Raw genomic sequence first — 16,675 nt, 5'->3', positions numbered from 1 at the left:
CATTGTGGCATTGTTTTCACCACAGACATTTATTTCCATCCAGAGATGTTATAGATTTTTGCCAAGATTTTGATTTGATGATCGGAGATGCAGAGTCTTGTTCAGCACTACCAACAGATTCTCAAAAGGGTTCAGGTCTGAACTCTGTGGTGGTTAATCAATGTGTGGAAAAATAATGTCTCCCTGAACTAATCCTTTACAATCTGACCCTCCACAACCACAGCATGTCTTTAACAAGTGAGAAGCTACTCACTGCATACAGTAATTATCCAAATGGCGGCTCTAACCTTTTTTTGTACAAATAACAAGAAGGCCAATTTTTTTCTCTAAAAAGTAAAAATAAAAAAAAAAAAAACGGCAATTATGATGTTTTAACATCATCTAGAACAGGCCCTTGTCCCATGTAGCCCTCAATGTAATTGTGTGTGGGCCCCAAAGTAAATACACATAATTACTTCAAAAACACGCAAAACTACAAAAATACATAAAACTACTTAAATGACATATAACATTCCAAAATAATTGCACAAAAGTACAACTAATTTAGACACAATTCCAAAAAAGTTGCAGAAAAATTTTATTAAAAACCTCAAAACTACATGAGAAAACAACAACCCAAGAATAAGAGAAAAATAAACAAAAGAAGATAACAAAATGGCTCATAACATTAAAAACAACTGAAATACACAGAATTACAAAAAATATGCAGTGACCAAATGACTTCAAGAACACAAAACGACCCAAAAAAATGCACAAATCAGATAAAATTACAAAAAAAATTAAATGAATGAAAAATATACAAAATGACATCAAAAATACACTAAACAACATAATTATACATAAAGACAACAAAAACAGACTAAACCTTTTATTGTTCCCTGTATTAATCTTCAGATTGATCATTAATCTAAATCCTGAGATTATCTTCTGATATTGTGGACCTCGAATTGAACAATCACCTTTTTGTGACCTCCAAGTTTCCAATTCCTGATCTATATAAACACCCATACATTTGCATACATGCTAAAGATAATGCACATTAACATTATATTGGCACAACAAAACACCGGCTTACAGTGGCTACCGGCAAAGCTGACAATGAATTTTGTCCATGACCTTGAGCTAATTATGTGCTTTGATTGACCCAAGAGGAAAAACCAGAATGTGGAGGTGATGGATGCATCATTGCAATGCAAACGTAGGTTGGAGCAGATTTCATTCTCCGATTTGGCAGGACGGTTGTCTGAAAACTGAAAAAGATATAGTCAGTCTGGATTCAAGGTCATACATTGTCTGGAATGATAGATAAAGTCATTTTTTTAGAGGATGGTTTTTTATAAGCATCATGATTTGTGGTCCTGTTAAAAGCTGCCAAACAGAAGGACAATGGGATGAAAAAGTGTCTCTTTGGTTATTGGTGCACCTCCTCGGATTGTGTTCTCCTGCAGCGCGGCACACTTGTCATTCTCTCTGTTGTTGTGCTTCTCCCAGGAGCTACTCTCCAGTGCTATCATACCATCAGAAACACATCTAGTTTATTTGAAACCATGTAATTTCGCTGACATATCGCGTCCACCAGCAGCGAACACGAGGTGTTCTGACATGAGTAATGAGCAAGTTCCCATCCAGCCTGTGTGCGGCCCTGTGGTTAAAAACAGCCTAATGGATCTGAGTGACAACCAACGCAGTTCCTTGCAGTGGCCAAGTCTCTCTCCCCCCCCCCTCCCCCCCGCATGGTGATGGATCTTGGCCACTGCAGATGTGGTGTCATCCACGGGCAGAGGGTGGCAGTAGAGCCCCACCTCTCCGCATCGGAGCAGTGAGTCATGCTCTCGGCCTAGTCGTCTCCCTTGCCCATATATACACCCTTCATGGCAGCCACTTTCCAAAGACTTTTTTTGCTCTATTTTCCTATCTGCTCTCCATCTTTCCCTCGGTCTCTGTGATGTTTGCAGTGAGATTACACTCTGTCTCGCTCCATATTCCCCGCGACCTTGTGCGTGTGTTGATCCAGCCTCTTGTCGACTCTTGTCTCGCCTCCTCCGGACGATAATTAGGCAGTAAATGCTGTGCCATTTTTATTCTGCTCCAGCCACATTCTCGCTCTTGCTTTATTTACTCGGGCAAGCCGCACAATGACCTTGTTACAGTCTGAATTTGTGTAGGCTGGACCTGTGCACGTGCGTCCTCGTGCACTATACATGCTCCCCCTCACACTCACTCATTACACCATCTTCTGCGTCTCTGCGAATGCCCGCGTTCCTATATCTTTTCCACTCATCTTAATGATTAGTGCGTGATGTATTTTTGCTGCTGTTGTGGGCTGGTCTGATTTTTCCTCTCTGACAGCAAATGCAACGAGTCTGATTTGTTTTCGTACAATATTGAAGCCTCCACACACCGTGGTTTCTGTTGTTTGCACACATTCTAAATATCCCCAACATTCTCCCCTCTAAATTTAAATTATTTTGTTGTTTTGCCACATATTCCACCAACCAAACGCCCCCACACGGTCCAAACTAAGCTTATGACATCTCTCGTACCAGCTTCTTTCACTTGGAGAACTCTATATCTCAGCCTACGTGTGAACTACACTTTCAGTGATATTGAGGCCAATTTGATGCACATGTAGGCAATGACATGTGTAGGGCAATTTATTCCCTGCCTACTTCATGTAGCCCTGGGTATTGCCCCTGTCAATCAATCACATCAGTGATCTATTTACAAGGATTTAGTTTTACAGTTGTATGTTGAAACAATACAAGGGGTGGGTAGTGATGGTGTAGCAATAGTTTATTTAAAAAAAGTTCTTGGCACCATTTTAAATTTGGATATGTTCCTATTCTTGGATGGTGAATGAGACCAAAGATGTACTATGCATTTATTAAATTGTAAACATCCGTAGAAGGTTGTACAATCTGTATTTTCTGTTTTGCTATTGTGACGTTTATAGTAGGGGTGTCACAATCCAACTTTTTCACTTCCAAAACAATGCCGATATTGCAGCCTTGAGTATTGGTCGACACCAATATCAACCTGATACAATCTCAGCATGAATCATTCATACATCTATTATTTATTTTGCAGTGTGGATTGTTAGGAAAGGCTTCATCAAATGATATTATTCTAACAGAGAACAATAGTCAGCAACAACACAGTATGTATGAGAAAAACTGACCCAGAATCATTAAACACAGGACTTGTTAAACTGTTCTGTTTTTAGAACGCATCATCAGTAGTGTTCCTTTAAATCAGGGGATGTTTTGGCATTTTTAACACTAGATATCCTCATCAAAGGTGGCCAGCTACAGGGTGATCAAGCCTGAGCATAACTGTTTCTCTCCTATCTGCAGCTCTAAGCCACTTCACACTTGGTCTGTGCCGTTCTTTTTCTCCCGAGGAAGTGTCTGCTTTTTTATCTCTTCCTGTGAAGTTCTTTGTGGCTGGGCGGAGTCCTCGACTGACATAACCAAAATATTCTACAATTGAATAGAATAGCCAAAAATACATCACAATACCCTGAAAAATAACATCAATAAACAGAAAAAATTAAGTGCAAAATAACCACTAGTTTAACTTAAACATAAGGATATTCTACAATCGAATAGAATAAATAAATAATGTATACATAATTGACCTCAAAATTAATAACAGCTTTTAAATTGCAAAATAACAATTCAGCTGCTGGATAGAAGTGCTGGAATGGACTGCATGTATTGTATCAGAATTCAGATAACGGGCAATTTAATTATGTTTAAGGTTTATTTATTCAGACAGTTTTTTCCGGTAAATTACTTTGAATATTTCGACTGCCAACTGTCTGTCTTCCTCAGAAGGGTCTTCTGATTGCTTTGATGCGACCCTATGAGTTTTTTCTGGGAGTGGCCAACTTGACAGTTCTGTCAGGGTGGCCACGCCCCCTGTCACCTGATTGGCCAACTATTTCAAAGTACATTTTCTGAAAAAAGTCTGAATAAATGAAACCATAACATATTATTTCAAAATGGAAGACAAAATTAACTTTAAATTAACGACATAATCTGACCCAATATCGGTCAGTTTTTTTATATCTGTATCAGATTGGGACACCCCTAACCCTAATTTTTTAGTGCTTATCCTTCTCATTAATGAATTTCAATATCTTAGTAACTGTGACAGCTTCCTTTGAAATCTCAAAATTACAAATTTGCATCATATATTTCGACTTGTAAAAGTTATGCAAACAGAAAGCAGTAGACCTGCTGTTGCTCCCTGTCTGTTTCTGTTTGTTTTATATTTGATCATCATTTGTTCAGGTTGAAGGAAGTTGTGTGTCTGTACTGCATTGGTTTGTGGCCTGTTCAGATGCCTCAGCTTTCTCACACGCTCTGGAATCACTCCTTCCTTTAGCTCGCTCTCGGCCCGCTGCTCGTGACAGCGCACAATCTCCCCTGTCACTCCCTTTCTACCTTTGTATAGATCTCTTCCTCTCCATTTATCCCTTACTCGCTTTTTCACTTTCCTTTCCATCTGAACCAAATGATCCACTACTCTATAGTTCCCCTTGTTTCTAATTGAGTTGTATTTGAATAATGGTCCTTATTGTGTTACTCCTACTCATGCCCTCCATTTTAACTGGTGTCTACCTCCACAGGTGATGCAGGTAGTCAACGCCGATGCCATGGTGGTCAAGCTCAACTCTGGAGAATACAAAACCATCCACCTGTCCAGCATCCGCCCCCCGAGGAATGAAAGCGAGGTCAGTACAAAAGAAACCCATGTGCCCAGCTTTGCTCTGACTGAGTGGCTTGTTGTGAGTGAGTGGGTGTGTGAAATCCTTCATACGCTGGAGAGGTTATGAATTAGAAGCTCCTCAAAAACGACTGCCGTCAAACGCTGCCTTTTGTCCTCCTGATAGAGTGCAATTACTCGCAAAGCAAAGCAAAGCTGTTCACGTCTGCACACGCAAAGTCCTGAATATTTATCCCTGATTCTCTGCTGAACTCCAACACTCCTCTCCTCCCTCCTCCTTCCACTGCACATCACACATCACTCTGTACTCTCTGACGCATCACATGATCTATTCTGACCACTTGGTGGCGCCACACATGCAAATACGTTGAGAGACGCACACACCCTGTGGCTGCAGCACTGCAGAGTAAAGCAGATCGATTTTTTTCCTCCTTTCTCCCACACTATTCTTTTTTTTCTCTCTCTTTCTCCCAAAAATCACCTCAAGGCCACTCACACACACAGACACACACACACACACACACACACACAGAAAGATGTTCTTAGCGACATGCTTACAGTGCTACCTAAGCACTGACACCACATTGTCATCATCAGAGAATATTTTATTTTAAATGAATTAGATTTTTCTTTTTTAACCTAATAAACACCTGTTTTGATTTTTCTAAGTGAAAGGAGGTAAACTCTAGAGCTGGGCAATATATCAAGTATGCCATTATGGGGATATAGAAAATGACATTATCACTAATATCGATATATATTTATGTATATCTTTCTTTTATAGCCTATTTTGTATTGAAATACTTTTAGGAGTCACTGCTCTCTCTACTTTTCATAACAATATAAAAAGCACAGTTTGATTGATTGCTGATGGCCTTCTATCCCAGATCTTTCCCTAAACAAGCCAGAGTACAGAACTCACTCACATGTGCTGTCCCTTAGAGGAGAAAAAGACTAAAGTGGCACTTATTGTGCAGCTGTTTGCTAGTAAAGGTGTCTGTGTGGCATTTGAATTCAACCCTGATTTGTCTTTCTGTCAACACTGTACATCGTACATCGCTATTTTCAGAAAAAAGATATTGAGATATGAGTTTTGGTTCATATTGCCCAGCCCAATAAACCCCTACTAATGTCTTTATTTCCAATGATGTTTCTATTTTGTAAACAAAGCATGCTGACGTTGTAATTCACATTCCAATCAAGCCTCGCAACAGTACTGACTGTTTTTGCTGAGGGGGTGATTTGCACATTTTAATTGACATTTCTGTCATAGTTGAACACATTTCTGGCAGGTTGACAGTCACAGTTGAAGCTATTGAGTAGGAATAGACCAATATGGATTTTTTTAGAGCCGATGCCGTTACAGATCTTTTTTTTTCCTATGACCGATACGGACTGCCCATTTGTTTGAGCCGATACTACTTTTACTCCCTCAATTTACATCATAAAAATTACACAGCGACGATAACAAATCGTACGAGTCTCAATTTTGAAAAAAGGAAGATTTATTTAAATTAACAAACGTGAGATAGAATGACACAAATACTAAAATCAGGTGATCTAGATCAAGAACAAGTAAAACCTATTTCTCCTCTCTAAATAATGCAGATCGGGGAACGCAGCAGCCTGCATCAGCCAATGCCGATGCACGTAAAATACGCAAAAATCGGCCGATAATATCGACTGGACGATTTATTGCTCTATCACTACTATCGAGCTTTTTACGGTATTACTTATTTACAAGCGAGCCATATCTCACTCTCCCTTCTTCAGGACGATGAACAAAGACGTGTTGTGTGCGTCTGTGTCGACAGCAATTGTAAAATTTAGCTTGTAGCACATTGATTTAGCTTTTGTTCACTGCCTGTTTCTTCATTTCATGGGTGTTTTTTTGTCTTTTATCTGTTCTGTTTTTCTGTTGCATAGTTTAGATTTTGTTCTCTTTCTCTATGCTCGTTTGGGTGGTTCACAAAATTGTCACCAAATTTTGCCAGATTGTTTTTTTCCTTGTTCCAGTTGACATTGTAACCATCTGTACCAAAAATGAAGCCAATTGCTGCACATTTAAAGGTGGCACACTTTTTACGCAATGTTGAAGATTTTTTCCTTTTTTCGGGAGTAGTGTTTGAACTGTTCTAATGTTCTTACCAGGATTTGGGTCAGTTATAATTGACCCAATTGTGGTAATGAATTGCAATGATAGCGTAATTATAATTGAACTTGTAATTGAAATAAATTTGTTGCTGTTGTAATCATAATTGAAATGTAATTCAGTTTAGATAATTGACTTTGTAGTTGTAATTCAGTGGAAACTTCTATGGAATTTCATTGAAATTCTATAAAAAACTGTCAATTACAATTGAATTAAACACAAACCCAGTGAACCATGTTACAGTTCTATGTCTGACATATACCTAATTAACAATTGTTAAAATATGCTTCATATCAACTTTTCCCACTACCTCTCACTTCTCTTCAGGATCGTTTGGTTTTACCATTTAAAAAAATGAAAATAAATCTAGGGTTATAAAAATGCTCAGATGCCCACTCCAAAAATCTTAAAACTTATATTTTAAATGATTAGGAAGCCTAACAATGAAACTAAGAGATGAAAATCAATAGATAATAGATAATATTTTTTAGTGTATTTACACCTGATTTAATACTTGGGCCAAAACTGATTTGTTATTACAAGAGATGCTAACAAAAAAGCAAGGTTAAACATATTTATATATATTTTTTATGATTTATTTCAGGCTCAGTGAGTGTGATTATTTGTAATTGAAATTTAGTAATTGAGAACATGATTGTAATTGATTTTCAGGAGGAAAATGTTTTTTGTAATTGGAAAAAATGCCGGCCACTTGATTTGTAATTGAACATGGGTAATTGAAGGTGTAATTGTAATTGAAAAATGTAATCAACTCCAACCCTGATTCTTACTCATTTAGTATAAATACAAGGGAAAGACTATTGATGACCATTCTTGCCTTCATATGGTTTGAGTTTCTGATATCTGTGAAAGTTACGCATTCTTTGGGTGAGCAATAAAACATGTGAAAAACTAGACACAATTTACTGACGTTGCATTGGCTCAGTTTTTGATACAGATCTTAAAAATGTCAATAGGAATAAAGCAAATGCCATTTGGCAAAATTTGGATAACCTTTTACTTATTCCATACCATCATATTGTGAACTAGCCTGGAATCCATCCTAATATCCTTATATTATTCAATGTTTAATATGATTCAATGTTTTCTTACAAAAAGTAAGGACGTGGGCGTGGCTTATTGCCAGGCTAATTGTGAACCACCAGGTGATGCTCGTAATAATTTCCACACTAGTGTTATTTTTTTATTTATTTATTTATTTATTTAGTGTCTTGTCGTTTTATCGGTTTCTCTCTGTTTTCCTCCTCCCTCCTCACAGTCTCTTTCTCTGAGGGTGTACGCATTGTTGACCCGTGTGTGTGTGTGTTTGTTCTACTTAGCTCTCTGCGGTTGGAACAAGCTTGTGGGCAAATTTCTTCATTTCTTTATTCTGTCTGTCTTGGTGTGTTGGTGCCACTTTGGCACAATATTGTTAGTGTTATACCACGTCATGTGTCTACAGTATACTGTATATTAGGGGTGTGCATTGCCACGATTCATGATTTTCAAGTCACAATACAATGTATCCCAATACTAAACAACACGATATACATGGCGGTTTACAAATTTCACTTTTACAAGCACAAAATGCTGTGAAATACAATGTATTTAATTTTTTTTAAACTTGTAAGAACACGTAAATGGTAACTAACTTTAATTCAAGTAACAATATCAAAAACAAGTGGTACATTTTTCAAAAAAAGTTTCAACTTCTGCTTCTACAACAGATTTTGATTCTGTTAAGTTCTTAAATTCTTTAGGGAAAAAAAAAACATATCTATAAAAGTGCCCAGTATGTTTTGTGAAAATAAAGTGCAATCAACTCAAGTTAAAAAGCATTGATGAGTGAGGTAGTTTATCAAGGTCTGATGTGGTTCACTGACACCTAGTGACTGGGCATTTACATGCTATGCATGTTAGTGCCAAATATACATTTTTTTGTTAAAAACATGATTTAAAAAAAAAAAATTGATTTGGACATTTTTTGGAACGATATGATAATTGTGCAGTGAAATATTGTGATATATTGCAGAATCTATTTATTTCTTACACCCTTACTGTATATACAGTGTATTTTTGATGCGTTATTGTTAGTATTTCTTTGCTGAGATGAGACTTAAGTATTCCCAGTCACATTTGTTCACATCAGAGTTTCAGCCTCTGGCAGACATGAGGGGCCCTCTTTGTGATGCTATGTTGCCTAAGAGCTGCTGCCATATTTGTTATCTTAATAGAACTTTGATCATGATGGTGGGGCTGCTGCTGCTGCTGTTCTTCTTCTTTTTTTTTTTTTTTTGTATCCAGGTATTTTTGTGTGTGAGCTAAAGAGCTGCTTAGCTCCAATGTCGTTTGGCTCAGCTTTGAGTGTTGTCACTATGGCAGCGATGCAGAGCGGTGATGTGTTTACTGTAATGAGCTTTTTAGGCAGTATGATAGATTGTATGCACCTGCAAACCTCTGAGTTTTCTGATTTGGTAAATAAATGAAAACATTTTTAATAACACGGCCCGCTCCTGTCCAACTGCTAAATAATACAAGATTCAAGAAGTTAATTTCATGCCTTGTCCGCACGCATTTCAGTTTTGCTTGTTTCCTCCTCCATTCAATAATTAGAAAGATGAGCTTCACTCTAAAATGCTAGGGCTGTGTTTGAAATTGCATAATAGCGTACTACTGGTACCAGTAGTACGCTATTTTTTGCATACCTAAAAAATATCGGGACATTTTTTAGGTATGTACGGTGGGCACACTAGTCATACTCAACCACCCCATGATGCATTGCAAGCATAAAGTAAAATGGCTCTGGGACCGGCTTCAAGCAAAAAAATCAAAACATCCCCTTTTCAAAAATAAAAGCATCTCTTCTTGTTGCTTTTGTAATTAGGGCTCTTGTTTTGAAGTTAACAGGAAGTTTGGTCAGTAGCACAATGGCGGGTGTCCGAAAATCTCTGAAATGTATTTTCGTGAGTTTTATGAATCAAATGAGCACATGTTGATATTCTACTTGGTCACTTTTTCACTTAAAATGATTTCAGAACTTTCAAAGGTGGCAAATCAACGGAGATATTTAGCCTCAGTGTGAGTCAGGTTTTTGTCGTTGTAGGTTCGAAACTTGGAAGTATACTTCAGTGGGAACGGTTATCATCCTAATCACATTAACCATAGTTATAGTATATAGTAGACCGTATATACTCATTGAGTTTGTAGTGCATAGTACGGAGTATGCCATTTTGAACACAGCCCAACGCTCACTCACAGGCGTTGCTGGAAAATTTAGGCTTGCACAAAAAGGCTCCGCCCACCCAGGCTATAAATGATCTTCTACTCAGGTTAAAAGAAAGGAAAGTTCAAAGCAGGTTTCCCGCGGCCAGAACCTGTACACACACTAGCATCATGTTGGCTAACATTGTCACGGGCAAACTGGCTCCTTGCTTACAGTGCAGCAGACGGGCACTAAGATATGGTCACGGTTTGAGGCACAGCTCACAGACACACACACACACACACACACACACACACACACTGCAGATATGCTTGGTTAAGCTGCATTAGCCTGTGTCAACAAACATCCTCGAAATTGGCGTCATTTTGCACAAACATGGATTACACAGGCATGTACAGCACGTATTTGTGCACATAGACTCATGTTTTTTGCATGTTAGCTTAGTCCCTCGCTTATATAGACGCAGGAATACTCTGTAGGAAATTTGGATTCCATACAGCTGTGAGGATAAGCACTTTGTGTACTGGGTGTGTGTGTATATCTTTGTGTTATTCACATCCTTCTGCATCTTCACGTTTCACTTTACCCTGTGTATTCCAAAAACAAGGGGTGTGTGTGTGTGTTTGTGTCAGGGAATACGGAGGCCAGCTGCAATGTACCAGTGCACTGATGAACTGTGACAGTTCCTACCAAACCTATCTCCTCTGGTTCCCTTAAGTCTCCCAGCAGCAGCACCTCCTTCCTCCCCTCTTATGAGTCTGTGATTGTGCTGAGAATGACAGAATGGTGGACCAATGATGCCAGTTAAACAGGCCACGTCCCTGTTTCTGTATCACTTCTGTTCTCTGGTGTCTTCAGACTTAGGGTCTTTTAAACTTGGCGTTTGCAGTCATCCTTTCATTTCCTTTTAAATTGTTTGCAGCAGCAGGACATGCCAACACAGTGAGAAGAATTATGTATGAAAAGCATATTGACTCAATTTGAACTGTTAAACACATTTGTTCTTTATGTATTTGCATGTCTGCTTCATTGTTGACTCATTTATTTGTGTACAGGTCTTGTAATGTATTTCTATGGTTGTGTGGTTCTAGAAGGGTTAAAGGGATTTTCCACTAGTTTTACAAATGTGGACTAAATTCTTTGAAAAATACTTATTACAAGATCTATGCGTAGCAAAAAAGCATTTTTTTTTTTTTTTACCATATTCTTTTTATTAACTTAAACTGGGACTGCTTTACCAATTTAGAGCCTGTGTTACGCCATCTTGAAATCATGTGATTGAAGATGTCACACGCCCCATTTTCCTGTAAAAATTGCATTGTTTTCTATTGGAGTGAAGCATTCAGCCTGCTTTTTAGATCATTTAGCAGCTTTTTTGATAAAAATGAAAATTTGTGCTGTTTTTGGTTTCTCTAAATAACCAGGAAGATTTAAAGATGTCAATGTAAACTTCTTTTCTTCAATGAAAGAGAATGAAAACAGATGTGACCCGAAAAATTATCTGTGACCACAGGGGGCAACAGTTCCAACTCTGCGGGTTCATAGTAGACAATGAAGCAGAGAAGAAGAGCTCTCCTAAGGGACCTTTACTCCCCTTTAAACAGTGCGCGGCTGGAATCATGAACTGTTGAAGACACACAAACCCCGAGAATAGAAGTCTTTCAACAGTCCGTCATTTACTCGCTAACTTCAGCCACCATAGCATGTCTGTTTAAGGGAGAGTAAAGCTCCCTTTGCAGAACTCCTCTTCTCTGTTTCATTGTCTACTACAAAACCGCAGAGGGGGAACTGTCACCCCCTGCAGTCATAAATAATTTTTCGGGTCACAACTGTTTTTATCCTCTTTCAGTAAACAAAAATAAATTTTAGAGCAACCACATGCAGCACAAGTTGGCATGTTGATCGAAAAAGCTGATAAATGATGGAAAAAGCAGGCTGAATGAAACAATGGGATTTTTACAGGCAAATGGGGCCGTGTGACGTCTTCAATCACGTGATTTTACGATGGCGGAACATAGGCTCTAAACACTAAACTAGTCCTATTTTTAAAAGTTAATGAAAGCAATATTGTCCAAAATAATGTGTTTATTTAGGCATAGATATTCTAATAAGTGCATTCCAAAAGTTTTACGACACATTTGTAAAAACAGCTTTAAGAACATTCAGCTTTAAGAACATTCAGCTTTACTTCAGTCTGCGACTCACACCATACACCATTCTGTCCATTATTAAACCTCCCTACCAATTGGGTGTGTGTGTGTGTGTGTGTGCTTTGTCGATTATTTTGTCCTGTCCTATTGTCCTATCATCTTTGCATTTAATAAATCACTTGTGCCAGATTTGCAAGAGGCCCAATATTCAGTCTAAGTGGGGAGTGGAAATGCCCAAATTACGCTATGCTTCACTAAAAAAAATTCTCATCTTAACAGTGTGACAGCAACACTAGCTTTTTAAAACTTCTCTTTTCAAAGTGATGTGACACCACATTAATTTCAAACGTTTCTCAACCTTGTGCTGCCTCTTCTGTGCGATCAGGCTTTTAGCACTTGTCTCATTGTGTTACATTACATACATTTTAATTACTTTCACAAATGAGGCATAAAGCTTCAAACTTGTCAAATATCAAGCTTTCATTTTCCTATCCGTTTAAGGTGACACGGCTGACTGAATGTTCAGCACAGGAATGGGCAACTGGTGACACAGGAGCCACATGTGGCCATCAGTCTAATTTTCTGTGGCCCCCAAAGTAAAGTACCAAATTATTCCAAAAAAAACACATGGGGCACAAAAAATAAACTATACAAACCAACACCAAAAATACACATACATGACTCCAAAAACAATAAATAACACAAATACACAATGACTCCAATAAAACACACAAAATTATACAACATTTTACAAAATGACTTAAAAAACACACACACACACACACACACACACACACACACACACACACACACACACACACACACAAAGCAACTAAAAAAACACGCAAAATGATTCACCTCAAAACGCACACAAAATAGCTCCAAAGATGACTTACACAGAACAACACCAAAAATAAAGAAAATGACTCAAAAATACACAAAATTACTCCTCAAACACACACAATGCAAACCCTTTGTTTTTTCTTTTATTTATGCTCAGATTAATGCTAGTATAAAAGTTGCCCATCCCTGGTTTAGCACTGTAGCCACAACTTTATTGTATGTGGTAAAAGTCATCAGTGGTAGTCGTTCTTGACTCTTTAAAATGCTGCATATTGAATGGCCGTTATATAGCGACTGTTCTTTGTATACAGGCTGATAACGTTTACGGTTTTCACTTCTTTACTGTGTGGAGATGGCCACAAGTCAGGATGTGCTGTTTTAATTTAGTAGCTGCTACAATTTAACATGGTCGTCATTGATGATGCATGGTGTGGGCTCGATTTGTTTCAGTTTACAGTTTGAAAGCGCTGTCAAGGTATCAAGGTCTATTTGATATAATACAGAAATGTGTTGTGTTGTCAGCTATTCAGATGAATCCTGTGCAGCACAACAAAGGATCTTGTTTTCAGTGAAGAATGTCATAATTCCTCACTACTACAGATGAATTGTTTAAGACGTCATACTAACATACTGACGTCAAAATGATGATTAATCAACGAAGATATTTAGCCTCAGTGTGCTTCAGGTTTTTTGTCTTTGTCGGTTAGAAATGCATCTCGGTAAACATGGAAGTGTACTTCAACGGTCATCGTCCTAAACATACTAATAGTAGACAGTATATACTCATTGAGTTGGTAGTGTATTGTATGGAGCGTGCCATTTCAAACACAGGCATCGTTTTTCAAATAAATACTAAGGTTGTAAGAAAAAAAAGATTTGGCGATATACAATGATATTTCACCATGTGATTATCTTATCGATCCAAAAATTGTCCAAATTGATTTTTTAAATAATTTTTTTTTAATTGCGCTAACATACGCATAGCACGAAAACGCCCAGTCATTAGGTGTCAGTGAACCACATCAGACCTTGTTAAACATGCTGGAAACTTGTATAGATGTATGTGGTTATTCTTTTTTTTTTTCCAAGAACTTAACAGAATTAAAATCAAAATGTAATTTGACAGTTTGATAAACATACCATGTTTTTAATATTTCTACTTGAATTACAGTTACCATTTATTTGTTCTCACAAGTTTGAAAAAAAATGAAATCAATTTTTATTCATACCATTTTGTACTTGTATAGGTGAAATTTGTAATTATTGATATGGAGATGTATATTGTAATGCTTAGTATCGGGATATATTGGGATTTATTGTATTGTGGCACGCAAATTGTATTGTATCGTCAGATTCATGGGAATGCACACCCCTAATATATACATGTACATACTAGGGCTGCACGGTTATGACCAAAATAATTACGATTATTTTTTATCAATATTGCAATCACAATTATAATCACAATTATTTATCATATTGGGGGAAAAAATCTGTGTTTTTAATGCACTACTTTTAAACAAACATGTGTACAGTTTACAGTGCAACACTAAGCTTTAAAATAGAATTATAACAAAACAATTATTACAAAAATGAACCCTAGAACTTAAAAATGTACCAAAGGCTAACTGAATAAATACACTGTCAGAGTGGAGAGCCCATCATTTAATTTAAATATTGCAGATGATCAGGTTAATTTAATTGTGGCAACTAAAATCGTGATTACGATTACATTGATTAATAGTGCAGCCTTTGTGCGTACACGTGTGCCCTAGCATTGCTCTAGTCTGGCAGGATGATCTAAAGTTTGGTTTGCATGACAAGGACAAGAGTTGGGGGTCACCCACCTCATGAATCACTTGGGTGCCATTGGCTTGGAGAGGCCCATTGGTTCCAGCATTCCCTTCCAATGACTTGATGTGTTTTTGCCCTCATTTTGTTTTCTGGCCGTCAATGTTACAAAAGTAAGGGTTTTGGCTTTGACTATTGTCTTTGGAGCTCGCAGGAGATGACAGCGTAGCCTCGACCGCAATGAGAGACAATGTGACTTCTGAATGCGACTGTTACAGCGGCAAAAAAACAAACTCTGATTTATTCTGCAGGGGAACAGTCAGTACTTTGTTTTTTAATGCTGGCCTGATTTGCTTTGAACTCTAAGCAGATGGGTGACTTGGCCAATATTAAACACTTTTGAACATGTTGCACTGCAGTTAGTCTAACATTGCATCAGCGTGTTTGTCAGCAGGGCAGCTCTAAACGTCTGGTACAAAAATAAAATCTCAGCACTGTCTCTGTTTGCTTGCTGCTTTGTTCAGGGCTCCCAGGGTTGTTCTTGAATAAGACATTTTGAGTTTAGCATCACAGCAGCAAAAAATACGTGAGCTGAGACTAATCTGAACTCTGTGTGTTTGTCTGTGTGAGCTGCAGAGATTAACCAACTAGGGTCTTTTTAATACATAAACTTGTCTCTGTTGTGGCTTTATGTTAATCCAGTATATTTAATTTGTCTAATGTAGGATAGTGTAACGCATGTGATAAACAGTCTACTTTATGCTTTTGCTTCAGGAAATATGTGCCCTTTTTTCCCAACTTCAGTGTTTCTTCTCTCCAACTCCCTCTGCAGCTGTTTATTGTTTATGCATGCACATTTGAGTAATGTTTGGCACACAGTAGTAAATGTTCACTTTGATTAAACATTTCACATAGAGGCTTAGACAAACGCTAAAACCAAAGGCCACTACTGTACGGCCCCCACCGCCAAAACGCTATACCGCCACCACGGGGAAACATCAGAAAGAATGACATGCTCCTGAGTCATGATTTCACCACAGACATCGCAGAAGCTGCAAGTGCTTCCAGCATCCACACATTTACAGGCCGAGGCCCGCAGCCATGCAACACTGTACCATCCAGGCCGCGCTGCGCTTCTGCAACAGTCAAAGATGATTGCTGAGCCACAGAAGGTAATTTGGAACGAAGGGAATTTACCCCAAATAGAACAAAACTACCCCTGAGGATAGTTGGAAAAAAACGTTGTTATTGAGTTAGGGTTGAGATATAGAAGTGACTCTGTCTTTCTGTAAACTTCTCCTAACTGGGTAATGACAACTTAAGGAAGAATTGAGCTGGAAGTTTGTCTGGTCCTAGTTATGTAACCAAGCTTAATGCTGTCATTAAAAATTAATCGTCTCCCGATTAAAGTGTGAATCGACCCGAAACTCAAGCAAATAAACTTGTCATCACTCAGTTCCTTTACATAACCGTTGGCGTGGAACAGCCATGTTTGTTTTGTATCGATTGACTGGGAGGCAAATTAGTTTTTCGCTGATGGCTGTAGTTGTTGTAGTCAGTTGGGTCTTTCTCTTGTTTTAGTTTGAATGGAAAGCTATTGTTTATTTATATCCCTAAACATACTTTTCAACTGAGTTTTACTGATGACACTGGGACCCTTGGTTTGGAAGAAGTGGAATCGGAAGTTTGTTGTTGCCTGACGGTTTGTTCTTCCTTCCTAAAAAAACTAAGCAGTTTTGAGTATTTTCCAGCTATTATGATCAGATTAAACTGCTTAGCCAGTTT

At 38.0% G+C, this 16,675-nt stretch overlaps 1 protein-coding gene across 1 annotated transcript in view; it reads left to right on the top strand.

Annotated features, from left to right (window-relative positions):
• snd1 (staphylococcal nuclease and tudor domain containing 1) overlaps nt 1-16,675 on the top strand; it is a 242,094-nt gene that overhangs the window by 30,931 nt on the left and 194,488 nt on the right. The window contains exon 10 of the mRNA XM_028451498.1: nt 4,634-4,738. Within this exon, the coding sequence (XP_028307299.1) occupies nt 4,634-4,738 (105 nt within the window). The remainder of the gene's footprint in view (nt 1-4,633; nt 4,739-16,675) is intronic.

The sequence above is a fragment of the Gouania willdenowi genome, chromosome 6 (genome assembly GCF_900634775.1).
Source record: "Gouania willdenowi chromosome 6, fGouWil2.1, whole genome shotgun sequence".
Taxonomy (NCBI): domain Eukaryota; kingdom Metazoa; phylum Chordata; class Actinopteri; order Blenniiformes; family Gobiesocidae; genus Gouania; species Gouania willdenowi.
This window is presented reverse-complemented; position numbering and strand designations above follow the sequence as displayed.